General features: G+C 44.8%; 1 protein-coding gene across 6 annotated transcripts in view; it reads right to left on the reverse strand.

The window, feature by feature from the left end:
• Nucleotides 1-15,335, reverse strand: part of SMARCA2 (SWI/SNF related BAF chromatin remodeling complex subunit ATPase 2) — a 170,673-nt gene that overhangs the window by 86,123 nt on the left and 69,215 nt on the right. For all 6 annotated transcript variants that reach the window (XM_084758050.1, XM_084758047.1, XM_084758049.1 and 3 more), the window contains 5 exons: nt 11,729-11,892; nt 10,078-10,144; nt 9,301-9,411; nt 6,048-6,290; nt 3,900-4,013 (listed from right to left, as the gene is read on the reverse strand). In XM_084758050.1, the coding sequence (XP_084614176.1) occupies nt 3,900-4,013; nt 6,048-6,290; nt 9,301-9,411; nt 10,078-10,144; nt 11,729-11,892 (699 nt within the window). The remainder of the gene's footprint in view (nt 1-3,899; nt 4,014-6,047; nt 6,291-9,300; nt 9,412-10,077; nt 10,145-11,728; nt 11,893-15,335) is intronic.

A 15,335-nucleotide genomic window follows, 5' to 3' on the forward strand; every position in this document is an offset into this window, starting at 1 on the left:
TACCAAGAGATAGTCTTGACAGCTACTGGAACTGTGAATACGCCAGGTCTAAGGACATCAGCGGCACTAGCTTCATACACTGACTGCTTTCCCTAAGAAATCTGAGTTAGTAAATGGCCCAATTAATCCTCACAAGTAGTTGAATACACTGGATATGCTATCAAAGACTCCCTGGTCCCCATTTAATTTGGTAGAAACCTGAGCTTTCCTCAAAGCTCCTGCCTGTTGAGTGCTCTTCACTCAGAGACGTCACTGGAGCAATGAACCTAGGCCAGTGTGCAACAGAGTCCCATGTGGTGAACTGAGATTTTTTCAACCAACAGTTCAGCTTACAAAGGTCTCAGGTCCTGTCCTGGAACCCACGACTTAAGAGAGGAGTGACGGTGGGGGTTAAACAGTAAGCAGTCCAGCTGTTATGTAACAGATACACAAGCACTCCATCAAAGCAAAGCTTTCTCCTGTGTTCTACAGAAATTATGTATAAAAAAATCAGGATTTACATTAGGTGGCCCAAGCTTTTGTTAACTTTGGACATTGCGCTTATGTGTGTGCACTGAGATGCCACTGGACACACAGCCAACTGCATCACTGAAGTTGGTTCTTTAGACTATGAATTTGCAAAGGAAAAAAAAAATCAGCTTGGATAGCTTCAATGGGAACACAATCGAAAATTAAATTTTCATTCAGTATAAGCTGCCTTATATAATCTCTTTTCTATGAACTGGTGCTCTTTCCTGAATATAAGAAATGGGCTTCGAGGCCAGCCTGGTCTAGAAAGCGAGTCTAGGACAGCCAAGGCTACACAGAGAAATCCTGTCTTGAAAAACACACACACAAAAAGAAAGAAAGAAAAAGAAATGGGCTTTGTGCCATAGGTAGGGGTGCAGTATGTCCCCTGATCATTGGGTGTTCCGTTAGCCTATCATGAGAGCTAGCTTTCCCCTGCAGCAGAGGTACATTTTGTGTGGCTCAAGTGTATATGAAGATATTCAACAATGTTCAGTAGCAAGCAAATGAAATTAAAGGTACAACTTCATACCTACTAAAATAACTAAAACATGGAAGCAAAGAGTCATGTCAACGTAAATGCACCTGACAACACTGAACTCTGATGAGCACAAGGAAGAATTGGAACGCTTACATCTTGCCATTGGGACTACAAAGGCTTTTAGAAAGGTGCAGAGAACACTGAGATCACATGATTTTATAAGACCATTTTATTTTTTTAATCTTATATTATGAAAATTTCAAATGATATAATCCATTATGATATTATATGTATAATAATCCATTATATTAACTATATAACCCAGTGATCATACTCCCAGATGTTTCCACAAGTGAAATGAAACTATGTCACACAAAAGCCTAAATCCAGGTGCTTACAGCAGCTCTACACAGATTGTCAGGGGCTGGAGAGATGGCTCAGAAGTTAGGAACATTGACAACTCTCACAGAGGATGCAGGTTTGTATCCAGCACCCACACTGGGCAGCTCACAAACATATATCTCCAAGTCCAGAAAATCTGGAACACTCTTTGGGCCTCCAAGTACCTGTGTCATGTGGTGTACATAAAGTCATGCAGGCAGGCAAGCACACACGCGCACGCACACACACACACACACACACACACACACACCTTAAAACAAACAAACAAAAATCAAGCCAATGTCCCTCCACAATGTTGAACTCACTGTGGGTGAGCACAACAACAGGGATGACTTTCAAACACATTATACAGAGTGACAGAACCCAGAAGCAAAGAGCAGCTCATCCTGATTGCATTCAGCTGGCATTCCTTGGGGATGGAGAACAGCTCACGGGCCACATGAGGCTAAGCATGGAGTGGGAAGGTGGTGAACATACGGGCACTGCACTCTGAGTGCAAGAGCACAGGCACAGCTATGCAAAAGAGAATGGGTTAGGTAAGGGAACAGTTGTGTAGTTTGGTAAGGGAACAGTTGTGTAGTTTGGTTCTGAATACAGTGAGTAACAAGTATGGTTCTATACAGAAATTTTACTTGCTATAAACTGAAATTAAGGTTAAAATGCATTTTTCTGATTCTTCTTCATGAAAACATTTGAGAATAAAATACTAGAGATGCATTTAGCTTTTTTTTCCCCGTCAACTGCTATGATTCTTTTATGGTTTCTTTTTCTCAGGCCATTTAAGACATACACAGTCTGGACTTCTAAGCAGGACGTAGTAGAAAAAGACTCCTCACTCTTAAGGTTGATAGTTAAATTTCCAACTTTCCCCAGGTTAAAAAAAAATACAAACAAGGTAATGAAAATAGAGAATAGATATTGGCAAATCAAATCCACAACAGCCACACACATGCCCTAGCTGGTTTACAGGTAGAGATGCAAGCAGGCACCAGAAAAACACTATAAAGACAAGAGAATGATAGGAAAGAAGTTCAAATGGACAAGAGAGTAGAGCTTCCACTAACAAAAGCAGCAGCAAATTGACACACAAGGGCGCGCACGCGCGCGTGCGCGCGCGCGCACACACACACACACACACACACACACACACACACACACACCCCTCAAAACAGCAGAAATTGTACCAGGCGTGTGTTCACGTGTCTAGCACTGATTCCTCACAGCAGCTTTGTGTGAGGCTCATGTGACATATTTTCCAGGTCACTGGTGAGACCACTAAGGCTACACTGGGCTAAATGACTTGCCAGCATTCCCATCATGAGCAACAGAGAATGCAGGGGGTCCTGTGCCCACTGATGGGCAGAGTCAACACTTTCCACCCCACCAGGTTGCCTCCAGGATAAGGTAAAGTGGTTTCCTTTAAAGATATGGATATCGAGAAAGAGCCGCCCAGAGGATGCCACATGCAGGGTATCACCATTACCCAAAGAGGTCAAGACCACAGGAAGCCAAAGGGAATAGTAACAGCCCTCAATCCCCAAGTTGCATTCACTAACAAAGTAAAATACATACTTACACTTTTACTAGGATATGCATAGTATAAGACTTTAAAATTTTTAATTTTTATGACTACTAAGGAATAAGGGATAAGACACGAAATTCTCTCATAGCAAAGTGATCATGTCTGCCTAACCACATGCCAACTCCTACTTTACAACAGACGGGACACATCAATTTGTCTAGCAGTTGTAACAAAAAAAACTCACAATCATAAAACAACAAGACAGCTTAGATCCATCAAATGAAAGGAGAAAAAGAACCAAAACAAAACAAAAACCCAGCATCTAATACCAGGCAAGCCACCATTTAGAGAATGGGACTTCAGGAGTTGCCTTGAGGTTCCAGGAGAGGACAGGGGTCCAGTCATCAGAATTCAAGTCCAATACTAACCTGAGCCTAAAGGAACTCCACAGGACCAAAAACTATTTCCGAAGGAAAACGTACTTGCCTAGAAGTTCCCAGGCAAATCTACGTCTTAGTTTACAGCAGCTCATTTTCTATCCAGACCATAACACCATAACATCACAAATACACTTCTCCCTTCAACAATGACACAAGTAGCAAATGCCAACCCTTATTTGTCTTAGAATAGGACATAATCTCAGTAACTTTGCACACACACACACACACACACACACACACACACATATATATGTGCAATGAGACTCCATGAATTTTATTATTATATTAAGCCCGCTCCAAAGTTATGGAAACCAGACAGAAAATGTGTGGTGAGCCACCACCACCTTGCCAGTTCTATCAAACACACAACACCTTAGAGGATATTTTCAAGATTTCACTTGCAACTGAACTCTAAACCTGTTATCTCAGACACGCAACTTCACAGGCCAGGACTGAAAGCGCGTGCGCGCGCGCGCGCGCGCACACACACACACACACACACACACACACACGAGGGGAAAACCCACAACTCAAATCTGCCACGGACCTTTTCTGGGAGCTGTGATTCAACCTCTTTCTTCAGTCTCCTCAGTAGAAAGGGTCTTAACACCTTGTGTAGACGCCTGATGATCAAAATAGTCTCTTCTTCGTTCAAGTCCACCTACAAAATAAACTTACATGAATTCCGGGAGGACTCACAGAGTACAACTCTGGTATACTTGTGCGTTTCAATGCTTGACTGAAATCTCACATGCTATAAAGCCACATTCATGGCAGTCACCTTCATCTCCAAAGTTCTCTCCCCACCTGCCCACACCCATGGCAGTAAAATGACCTCCAAACAGGTATCTTTGCCTTAGAGCCCAGTTCTGTGGGAAACGACCCTGGAACCACGTTTCACGTTAACAGTATGAACAGCCCCAAACTTCACAGAATACAAATGGTAATAAAGACTGACTTATGATAGACACGGAACAGGAAAGGGGGGGACACATTTAAAAGGATGGGAGCTTGAATATGAAAATGGGAAGAGCAAGAGTGAGCGATCTTTATACTCCTGCATCATGATAGCCCTGCGATGGTTTGAATGAAGGTGGCCCCCATAGGCTCATGAGAATGGCAGAACTAGGAGGTGTGGCCATGTTGGAGTAGGTGTGGCCTTGCTGGAGGAGGTGTGTCACTAGGGGGTGAGCTTTGAGGTCTCAGATGCTCAAGCCAGGCCCAGCATCACTCACACTCCTTTCCCGCTTTCCTGTGGATTGCATGTAGAACTCTCAGCTACCTCTCCAGCACCAGCTCTGCCTGCATGCCACTATGCTTCCCACCATGATGATAAGGGACTAAACCCCTGAAATATAAAGCACCCCAGTGAAATATTGTCCTTCCTAAGGGTTACTGGGGTCATTGTATCTCATCACAGCAATAAAACCTTTCCCTTCCGTTGCCCAAATCTTGTTCAAATTTAGTCATATTTAATGGAACATCTACTCTTTTGTTCACCTTCCTTTGTTAGCCTCTAGGGGGCAGAATTAATTGACACTGCTTTCTCTAAATGGGCAAACGAGTTAATGAAGAACAAGTTGACCTACTAGGTACCTCAAGATTAAAGGGCTAAGAGTTCAAACATAAGCTTCTCTAAAGCATGCTAGTAGCTTTTCATTCCTACAGTCAAGGACTGGGAATCAAATGGTATGTGCCCGTCTAAGGGATTTTTCCCCCTTGCAATAGCTCAAGCTTGACTCTCATGAGCTCAAAGAAAAGACAGTTAAAGAGATGATGATGATGATGATGATGATGATGATGCAAGAATAGTTACTCCAGCATTTAAGAAATATTTATGCACAGACAAAAGAGAGGCAGCCGGGCGTGGTGGCGCACGCCTTTAATCCCAGCACTCGGGAGGCAGAGGCAGGCGGATCGCTGTGAGTTCGAGGCTAGCCTGGTCTACAAAGCGAGTCCAGGACAGCCAAGGCTACACAGAGAAACCCTGTCTCAAAAACACCAAAAAAAAAAAAAAAAAAAAAAAAAAAAGAGAGAGGCTTACACTAAAACCTGAAAAAGGTGTGTGAAAAATTGGTGTTTCCATTCAAACTCTGTGGAGGTGCTTAAAAGATGAGTGTTGGGCCAGGCGGTGGTGGCACACACCTTTAATCCCAGCACTTGGGAGGCAGCGGCAGGAGGATTGCTGTGAGTTTGAGGCGAGCCCGGTCTACAAAGCAAGTCCAGGACAGCCAAGGCTACACAGAGAGACCCTGTCTTGAAACCCACCCACCGCCCCCCCCCCAAAAAAGAGTCTTGGGTTTATAACAAAGAAAGATTTGAGGGTTCCTATTGGATTAGTTGAGTTGGTCTGGTTAAAGTGATTAAGCCAGCATCTCCACTCTCACCCTCCCTGTGGCATGTTGTGGTCGAACATCCTACCAGTCAATAAAAAGTTGGCAAAAGGCAAAGAGGCTGGGGTATCTGATATGAATTTAGAGTCGGAGGGGAAAACATAATCCGAAATGAGACCAGAGCCTACCCACTGATCAAACAACACATGTTAAGCACCCTATAGGGTTTCTGTGGCTCTTATGTTCTAAGACATAGGTCCTCTGCTTTCTCTTCACCATCAAACAGTGGCAAACACACACACACACACACACACACACACACACACACACACACACACACACACACACACAATGACCATTACCCTTTCTCCAGTCATGGCAAATGGAGCATTAAACCACTGCTCAAATGTGCTGCAACTCTTGAAGATTGTAGGGAGGAGGAAGTTGAGAAGGGCCCAGAGTTCGGGAAGCTTATTCTGTAATGGGGTTCCAGTCAAAAGAATCCTTCTGGGGGCCACGTAGTGTGTGTTCAGGACCTGTGTCAGCTTGCAGTGGTGGTTCTTCATCCGGTGGCCTTCATCCACGATCATGTATTTCCACCGAATCTGCAAGACAAAAGGAAAGACCAGCGTGTGGCTAGTAAACAGAAATAAATCAGCTTCCAAATGGCTGGGGTGGGTGCAGAAAAACAAAGAATCCAAGTTGGCACAGGATGCAGAATGGCACCCTTGAAGATGATGGAGCAGTGCCTGTGCCTGGCAGACTGTCAAAGCAACAGTTCACCTTTTAGAAACAAGAAAACAGGCCCAGAGTGAAAGGGCCACTCCTTAGACCAGGCCTCTTTCTACCCAACAGCCCTATTGTTACTGTGTCATGATAGCATCTTCCAGACTTTTGTGGCCATGGTACCTCTGCTCACAATAAGAATAGATTACTTACAGCCTCTAGAAGCAGACATCAATGATTTGCTTCTGGGAAATGGCCTATTTCCTAGGCCCTCTTACCTTCCTGCCTTCCTTCCTAATGTACCAGCTATCTACGACCACTGTAGCATGTCTCAGTATTGGGTCTCTAACAATGCACTGTTGGGCTGTTACACGCATGAATCTAAATATTCAGTTTTGAAGAAGAAGAAGAAGAAGAAGAAGAAGAAGAAGAAGAAGAAGAAGAAGAAGAAGAAGAAGAAGAATCAAACTAACAGTCTCCCTAAGTTCAAGCAAATTCCTCGCCTGCCAGGTTGAAGAACCCTGTTCTACTCAAAATGATCACAGGCTCATTGGCAGAAATACAGTGCAAAAATACCATGCATCATCTGCCTGGGTCAAACTGCAGAATTAAACACAGCAAAGTCCTCAACACAAGTAATACTTAAAGGGTGAGCGTGGCGTAGTATTTTCTCATAGCTTAGTCTTTCTCTTACCCTACCTTTAAGGCTCTTCAGGTTCACTGCTCAAGGGAGAACAAGGAGCGCCATTCCACTAAGCCTATCCATTGCCTACACCAGGGCTTCTCAGCCTTCATCATAATGCTGCCATCCTTTAATATAGTTACTCATGCTTTGCTGATCCCCAAACGTAAGGCTAATTTTGTTGCTACTCCATAACTGCCATTTTGCTGTTATGAATCATAATGTAAATATCTGGCTTTGAGATTCTTAGATGGCCCCAATGGAAGGGTTATTTGACTCCCAGAGGTACCATGGGTTGAGGACTGCTGGCCTACACAAATGTGGCACTGGTTTAAAATAAATAAATAAATAAATAAATAAATATGAAAATAAAAATAATTTTTAAAAAAGGGTCTGCTGCTCCGATATCGCTGACTCTGGGGCAACAGTGAGAGGAAGCAGACAAGCAAGTAGGCGTAATTTTCACCTCCTCATTAGAAGTACCAGGGAAGCCAGGGAAGAGAAAGGACATCATCAGCCAAGCTAGGGTACCCAGATACAGGAGACCACCAGCATTCCCAGGCCCTTTTCTCGCCAAGTGTGGATAGATGACCAGAGTCCTGCCGTCAACTTGCCAAAAGCAGTGAAAAGAGGCCCACAGATATATATGCTCCTAAACAGACATCCCAAGTCTACTTTCTTCCTCAGCTGAGCTTAGGAAGCAGCAAGGAGCCAGAGACCATTGATTCTGCCATGGAGTAAGTATTAATTAGGTCTTCCGCTTGGAAAATTTACCACCTATTTCTGGAGCACCACGTCTCCAGTAACAAATGAAAGCCCTGCGTCTCGTTACCAGGCGTCTCCGGCGACTTTTGAAATACATATGCACAAGACACAAGATGATTTTTTTTTAGGGATCTCAAAGGTACAAACACACTCCCACAGTAATATTGGAGACACGTCATTTTTTGACACTGCCAGATTCATCTCCGAGCCTGAGGAACGGGAAGGCGGCACCGCTGTCAGTGTCATCTCAATTATTAAACCTCCTCTGGGCATGAGTTTCCTTCCTGTTATTTCCTATGATACCATGAAGGGAACACACAGGTCCCAGAGCTGAGGCTTAAAGCAGAGGTGGGAACAAACCCCAGAAAAAGGGATTCTGTTCAATTCTGACCATGACGTAGTTTCAGCTTAGACTGATTTCCAAACATGACAGAGTAAAAGAAATGACCACAGGAGGAGGGGAAAAAAAATTAAGTTTTTCATGATTTGTCCCAGAAAAGATGGCACTTCCAACTTCCTGCAAGAACATGTGAGGAGAGAGCAGGGTACCAACGGAAAGAATGCCTTCTGGTGTGTGGCCAAAGGACAACTTCAAATGAGGAGCCAGGGAGGGTCACGGAGACAGCGCCTCCTCAACTCCAAATAATCAGGCCCCAGGAAAGGCCCTGAGTCATTTGAACAATAACTGCCCATTATTTTGCCAGCAAAAGCTGAAAACAGATAAAGCACACACACGCTTCTGCTTGGATAAGTGCTCTGATGGAGGGCACCATCTGGAGGGGTGCCTACTTGCCTTCGGTGCGGGGTGGGGGTGGGGGGGCGGGGAGGACTGAGGACAAGAGGAATGAAGCTGTGCCGGCCATAACCCAGGGCAACAAAAACAATTATTTCTTTCCAAACACATCCAATCCAGGGCTGCGGGAGAGAAACACTGCAGAAGGAACTCAGGTGGATGTTCTTAACAGGCGGGAAGGTGGGGCTTCAGAGATGGCTGCTTTTCCAGGGGACTTGGGTTCTAGTCCCAGCACTCATATGGAGGCTCATGTCCCTCTGAAACTCCAGTCACACAGCACCTGAGGCCCCCCCCTCTTTTGGCCTCCACAGGGCACTGACACATGTATGTTTTCAGGCAAAACACTCATACACATAAAACAAAATCAAAAAGAAAAAAAAAAGTGAGCTCATTACAAATGGGCAGGGAAGAGCCCAGAATAAATCAATCCATTTCTTCCCTCCCCCTCTCCCTTTCTCTCTCACACACGAACACATGAAAAACATCACACAAAATAGTAAATGCCATGATCAGATTTCAGACAAAAAAAGAAAGAAAGAAAACCAGCCATCCAATTAGACTATTGAGTGTAATTTGAGGGCTACTTTACACACCAGTGAGATGATCTAAATTAGAGATAAAAGAATTCTTAAAAAAAAAAAACCCATACCTTTGCAAGAATGTGCTTGTCTTTGATAATGTACTCGTAAGTAGTCAGAAGGACATTGAATTTGCCACTCCGGAGCTGGGGAACAAGGGAGCGGCGCATGGCAGGAGTTCCCTGAATGGAAAGAAAAATACACCGATTACCCGCTGGAAGTCCATAGGTGCTGTTCCTCACTGTTCCGAGCTTAATGGAACCTAAACAGGTGATGTGCACAGAAACGTATTATCATATACTGATCTATTATGTGTGGCTCAGCTTCTGCTTTCTCCACACATATCTTGACCCTTTGCAGAGCCTTATAGGAAGGTTTCCCACTTACGACTGAGGGAGGAAAAGAGAGAAGGAAATTGCAGCGAGCTTGCAGTAGTAGGGAACCCGCTGCTTGGCTGAAAGGCTCTCTTTCTGTGGGAGCGTGCAGCAGGCAGCCCCAGCGCCCCGGTAATTGCCTGCAAAGGCAGGAGCATTCGGCACAGTAGCAGCCCACAGCAAGCCAGTCAGCAGCACACAGAAAGTGCGATATTTGTCATTTGTATTACTCTCATCAGAAACCTCGCAATATGATAATTAACAATTTTCTTCTGCATTTCACTATCTGAAAGTAATTATGGCTTATTACAGTAATCTTCTTGGGATGATTAACTCTCACTGTTTAGTACATGATGTACATGACAAAACTTTACAACCAAATACAGTTCACAGATGTGCATATGGAATGAAGAAAATAGGACTTTTTTTTTTTTTTGCTTCTCCACGTTTATATATAAATACAACGCTCCAAACCTTGTAAGAAATTTTCACCACAGAAGGAGCCCATTTGTCAAATTCATATGTCCAGTTAGACAGAGTCCTACAAAACAACAACAACAAAGAATAACCACCGTAAAAACCCATACACACATTTATATAAAACTCAGTTACTAGAAAACTGTTACTTATTTTCAGTCCTTGCTTTAAAAGGACTAGAGAATATAAAATACCCTGCATACATACTTATTTTGAACGTATGGAGAGAAGAGGTAAGTTAGAAAGAAGCTGCCACAAAGCATGATAATTTTTCACTTCATTAAAAAAAAAAAATCTCACAAGGAATCAATTCAAAAGTGTAGAAATATGTGAAGCAAAACACCAGGATCTTTCTATGGTTCCCCAAACCACAATTGCTGGATAATTTTGGCATCTATACAACTAGCCATGTAAGCTCAGAGAAAACACGAATTAGGGAAGAGTAATTGCAAAGTCACATGGAAACAGTGAACAGACCGGTCAGAAGGAGACAGGGAAGAACTACTGAATGACTTATTTTAATCCCCCAAAGAGCAGCCAGAATATCCAAGCCAGATCCTACAAGTATGGATCAAATGCAGACGGCGTGGATACATGGAGGCAGGTAACTCTCAAGCTTGGTCAGAAAGACAAAAAATGAAAACAAAACCCGAAGGGAATACAAGATGAAAAGCCTTGCTCTCCCCACAGGTCAGAGTTCATCCCAGGACTGTGCAATCCAGGAGGAGAACCCAGTGACTAAAGTTTCGACCTGACACCCCACCCCCGCCCCAGGCACTGCACTCAAGGGAGGGCCCTGTGAACAGTTACTTCTTTACTCAGAAAGTGTTGGCCAAAGGCCAGGTGGGGCCACACAGTGGGCCAGGAGCTGGGGGCTGCACTGGAAATGGCAAAGGCTGGTCTTTCCAGAGCCGCAAGCCACTGAAACACCAAGTGTACCTACCAAGTTTACTTAGATGCAGAATTTGTAGCAATGATTTTGATTTCTACTCTGCTTTAAAAGATACAGCAATGAAGACGTACAAATCTATAATCTTCTGGAGGTGTACATGCGTGCGCGTGGGTCTGTGTGTGTGTGTGTGTGTGTGTATGTGTGTGTGTATAAGTGTGAATACAACAAGGAAAAATATTTCTAATAAACACCCCTCACCTTTCCCTTGAATAAGCTACTTAAGGAGGGATGAGGACTCACTCCGAAGTAGTGGTTCTCAACCTGAGGGTGGAGACCCCCTGGGGGAGTTGCATGTCAGATATCTACGTTCTGACTGGTAACAGCAACAGAGTTACAGTTACGAAGTGGCAACAAAATCATTTATGGTTGGGGGTCGCCACATATGAGGTGTCCCAGCATTATTAAGGTTGGGAACCACTGCTCTAACAGGGGGCCGGCTATGCTGACCAAGGTGTTAAAGCGTCAAGGGCTGATAAGAATCAACTGCATCCTTTACTAGCCAGTTAGTCCAAAGGCTACGGTGGAGTGGGCTGGGGTGGAACATCAAAACGGACATTCATTCAGATGGCGCGCTCGTGGTATCCCGACTTTGTGCTACTAGTTCTGTCTGAAGCGAGAGGCAAGGCCAGGGCACTGACAGGGCAGTCTCCAGCGCACGGGACGGTGGCTGCTGCGGAATGGATGGCTTTTACTTACGAGAGGGGAACAATGATGAGATAGGGGCCATTGAGCCTTTTGTGCTCCATCAGATACGTGATGAGCGCGATGGTCTGGATGGTCTTGCCGAGCCCCATTTCGTCAGCTAAGATTCCGTTCAAATTGTTATTATACAGGGAAACCATCCATTCCAGGCCCTGGAGCTGAAACGAAGAGGAATTGTTTCAATTATCCAAGATCTGCACAGGTAATTAATACTAATACAACTCAAGTGAGGCTGTGACTTTCTGTACTTCTCGGAGCTGCGCGCTGTTTCCCCGCAGTAGCAAGGTGCGGAGGGGAAAGCGCCAAGGCAGAAGGAATTTAAAAGATGAGCCTGTAATCGCCCCTGCTGCTTGGCAGGTGCTAAGTGCTAATCAGATTTAGAAAGGATGGGCTCCCGCGCGCTGGTGGGATTTGAGGCAGCTTTGCTGCTCATCTCCGTACTTAGCATTTCACAGTAGATGACATTCTAGAATTATTATAAATGAAGAAAACCCGAACCAAAGTCTATTCCAACCACTCCAAGAACAAAGAGCCAATTTGAGGATTAGAGATGAGCCAGAAGGCTGAGCGGGAGCACAGACCAGTGATCATCAGGAACAGGTCATGCTCGGACTGCCCCAGGGTGCCAGCCGTGTGGTGAGGAAGCCTACCACCAGGAAGCCAGGGCCACTGGGTTGGGCACCAGAAGGACATGTATTCCTTTTCCTGGCAAAGAAAGTCCTCAGGCAGCACAGGGAGACTCTGCACTGGGGGCACTGCTCCCTGGGAGCTGGCTGCCTCGGAGACGTACAACGTTATTTTCCGAGCACGAAAAAGCAGTGCACTCAAGTCTCAGCTTTAGATATTTCACTTAAGCGCAAAAGAAAGGTGAGGTGGAAGTACAGAGTAATCACACTATCCTGATGCAATGCTGGGTTTAAATGATAACATCAATTAGCTGTTACATATATACAGATAAGCATACACGCATATACACTGATCCATATGTTACAGTCAAGCTAACTTGCTGCTGACCAAGTTATGGGTAGAAAACACGGTGATCATGTACTTAAAATACTCATGAGGCAACTCTTCTTTATCAAGGATCACACAAGGAGCTGCAGCAGATGGGCACCAAGGTAGACATGCACCCCGCACTATTTGGAAGCTAGAGGAAGAGGTGAACACATACTCATGAAGTATCCCGCTGTGGTGAGTGTGTGTTAAGTGTGTAGTGGCTACAGTGTTCCTTAGGGAAACAATGTATACATCTGAAGACTTTCATAAGCGAAAAGGTTGGAGTGTGTGTGTGTGTGTATGTGTGTGTGTGTGTGTGTGTGTGTGTGTGTGTGTGACCTAAGTCATCTTAAAGGTTTTTGTAAAACAGCCAACTCAGAGAGATAGGAGAGAAATGGAAAAGCCTTGAGAGAGAATAGGTAGACAGTAAGAGGAAGGGGACAGATGGCCAAGAGGGGGAAAAGAATCAGCCAGTACAAAGAATGAGGCCAGGCGATGGGCAAGGCCTCAACTGGGCACTTGGTAGTTGGAGGCAGGAGAATCTGGAGTTTGCAAGGTTATCCTCAACTATGCAGTCTGTTCTGTCCAGCCTGGGCTATATAAAAGCCTGTCTTAAGAAACAAACCAACACAACAATGACAAAACAATGGATGTACCAAAATGCCACCATATAAACTCATGACTCTAGGCTGAACTGAAAAACCAAATTTAAAACAGAGAGAGAGGAAAGGGAGGACAAGAGCTGAAACAGCAGTGGTAGGAAAGAGGAGCTTTTGTGAGCTGACCAGCAGCTTTGGGGAAGTCAACTGCATGCCAGAAAAAAAAAAATGGGAGTGGGAGGGAGGGAGGGAAAGGTGGGGAAAGAGACTGACTGAGCCCACATAAAAGCAAAGCCAGAAGAAGGGGAGGGGCTACAAACTCACAAAACAGTGGAAAGAGACTTGGATCAAGAAGCAGGAGGCAGCAGGAAGGCTGCAGCTGACCGTGCCAAGGTTAAACTTGTCAGGGAGCCACCCGCAGCTTCCCTGGGGCCACCTATGAACCTGTCTGTGAGAAACAGAACTCACAAAACAGGTGGGTACTCAGACTACAGGAAAGGTTCCGCTACTGTCCAAAGCCCACGCTGACAGGAGCGGGCAGAGCCCCGTGAGGAGTGGGACGGCCACACGAATTCACATTTGGAAGCAAGGGGAGCTAGGTTTGAAAATGGAGCAGTGAAGAGTGCTCACAAAGTGCAGGCAAACTGGCGAGAAGAAACCAGTGTGGCACTTAAAATGTATTTACGAGGGCCATCAGTGGGCGCTTGCTGCCAAGACTGAGTTCAATTCCTGGAACCTTCATGGTAAAAGAAGAGAACCAAGTACTGCAGGTTACCCTCTGACCTCCATCAGGATGTGACAGACAGATACACCCACACAAATATGCAAAGTAGTAAAAGGGTTGGGTTTTTTTAAATAAATAATTCAGAAAAGGCTGGGGGCAGGGTGGTGGTACACACCTTTAATCTCAGCACTAGTTTGGATGGATTGCTCTGAGCTCAAGGCTAGCCTGGTCTACAGAGTGAGTTCCAGGATAGCCAGGGCTACACAGAGAAGCCCTACCTTGAAAAAAACAAAACAAAACAAACAACAATAATAATTTGGAAATGGATCTCCCCTGCTAACTATAGCAAGGAACACACTGAACTGACAAAATATCAAGTGGGCCAAATGAGATTCAAAAGAATACTCTGACCTTATGAAGGGAATGTGGCCTTACAGGGCCAATGATCTTCAAAGTATGTTCTAGGAGCTCCAGGGAAATTCTAAGACTTTCCCAAGACAATCCACGAGGTCTACACAGTTTCTGTAATGCTACCCAGGCATGGATATTCACTCTACCCATGTGGCCACCAGTACAGACTGGGCCTAAGCAATGGTGCGCAGCAGCGGCTGACCCTGGGAGCTCTGAGGCGACTTGGTCATAAGCATGCACTTCTGTAAATGCATTCTAGACGACGCCGTTTTACACACTGTTAGTAAGCAATAATATCAGTGTTGACTCAGGCATTGGTAGAGAAAGGCGCTTGAGAACCGTGGAACCCAGCTGTGTTTAAAGAGTTACTGTTCTGCAGAAGGCTGATATGCATGGTGAAGCACATTTATTTCCCCAGTGCTCAGTAAGCAGGTAGGCACTGTGGAGGAAGAGAGAGGAGTCACTGCTGAGGCGATCACACCAGCGATGTAGGGTGGTCCAGGGTTAGCCTAGTTTGAGAAGCAGGGATTTTCCACTCACCCTTACCAGCATCCACATTTGGAGTACTGAATTATAAGAGTTTAGTTTTAGTAAACAGTATCACCTACGTTTATTTGATCACAAAACCTTACTGTTTTATTTTAGTTTTAATTTAGTTTTTAATTTTAATTATTCTTTTAAGTTTGCCTCTAATTTAATCTGAGGAGTAATTCACAGAACAAATGTTCCAAGGAACACGTCCCAGACACCTCGGTAGAGGAGTTGGAGCTGGAGAACAGGAGATGCCCTCAAAGCAAACACGTCAAGAGGAGCATCTGCTACATTTACAGCCTAGTTTCTAACCAGACCACAGGAGCCAACAGCCTTTTCA

The sequence above is a fragment of the Acomys minous genome (assembly GCF_964271855.1).
Source record: "Acomys minous genome assembly, chromosome: 2".
NCBI lineage: Eukaryota > Metazoa > Chordata > Mammalia > Rodentia > Muridae > Acomys > Acomys minous.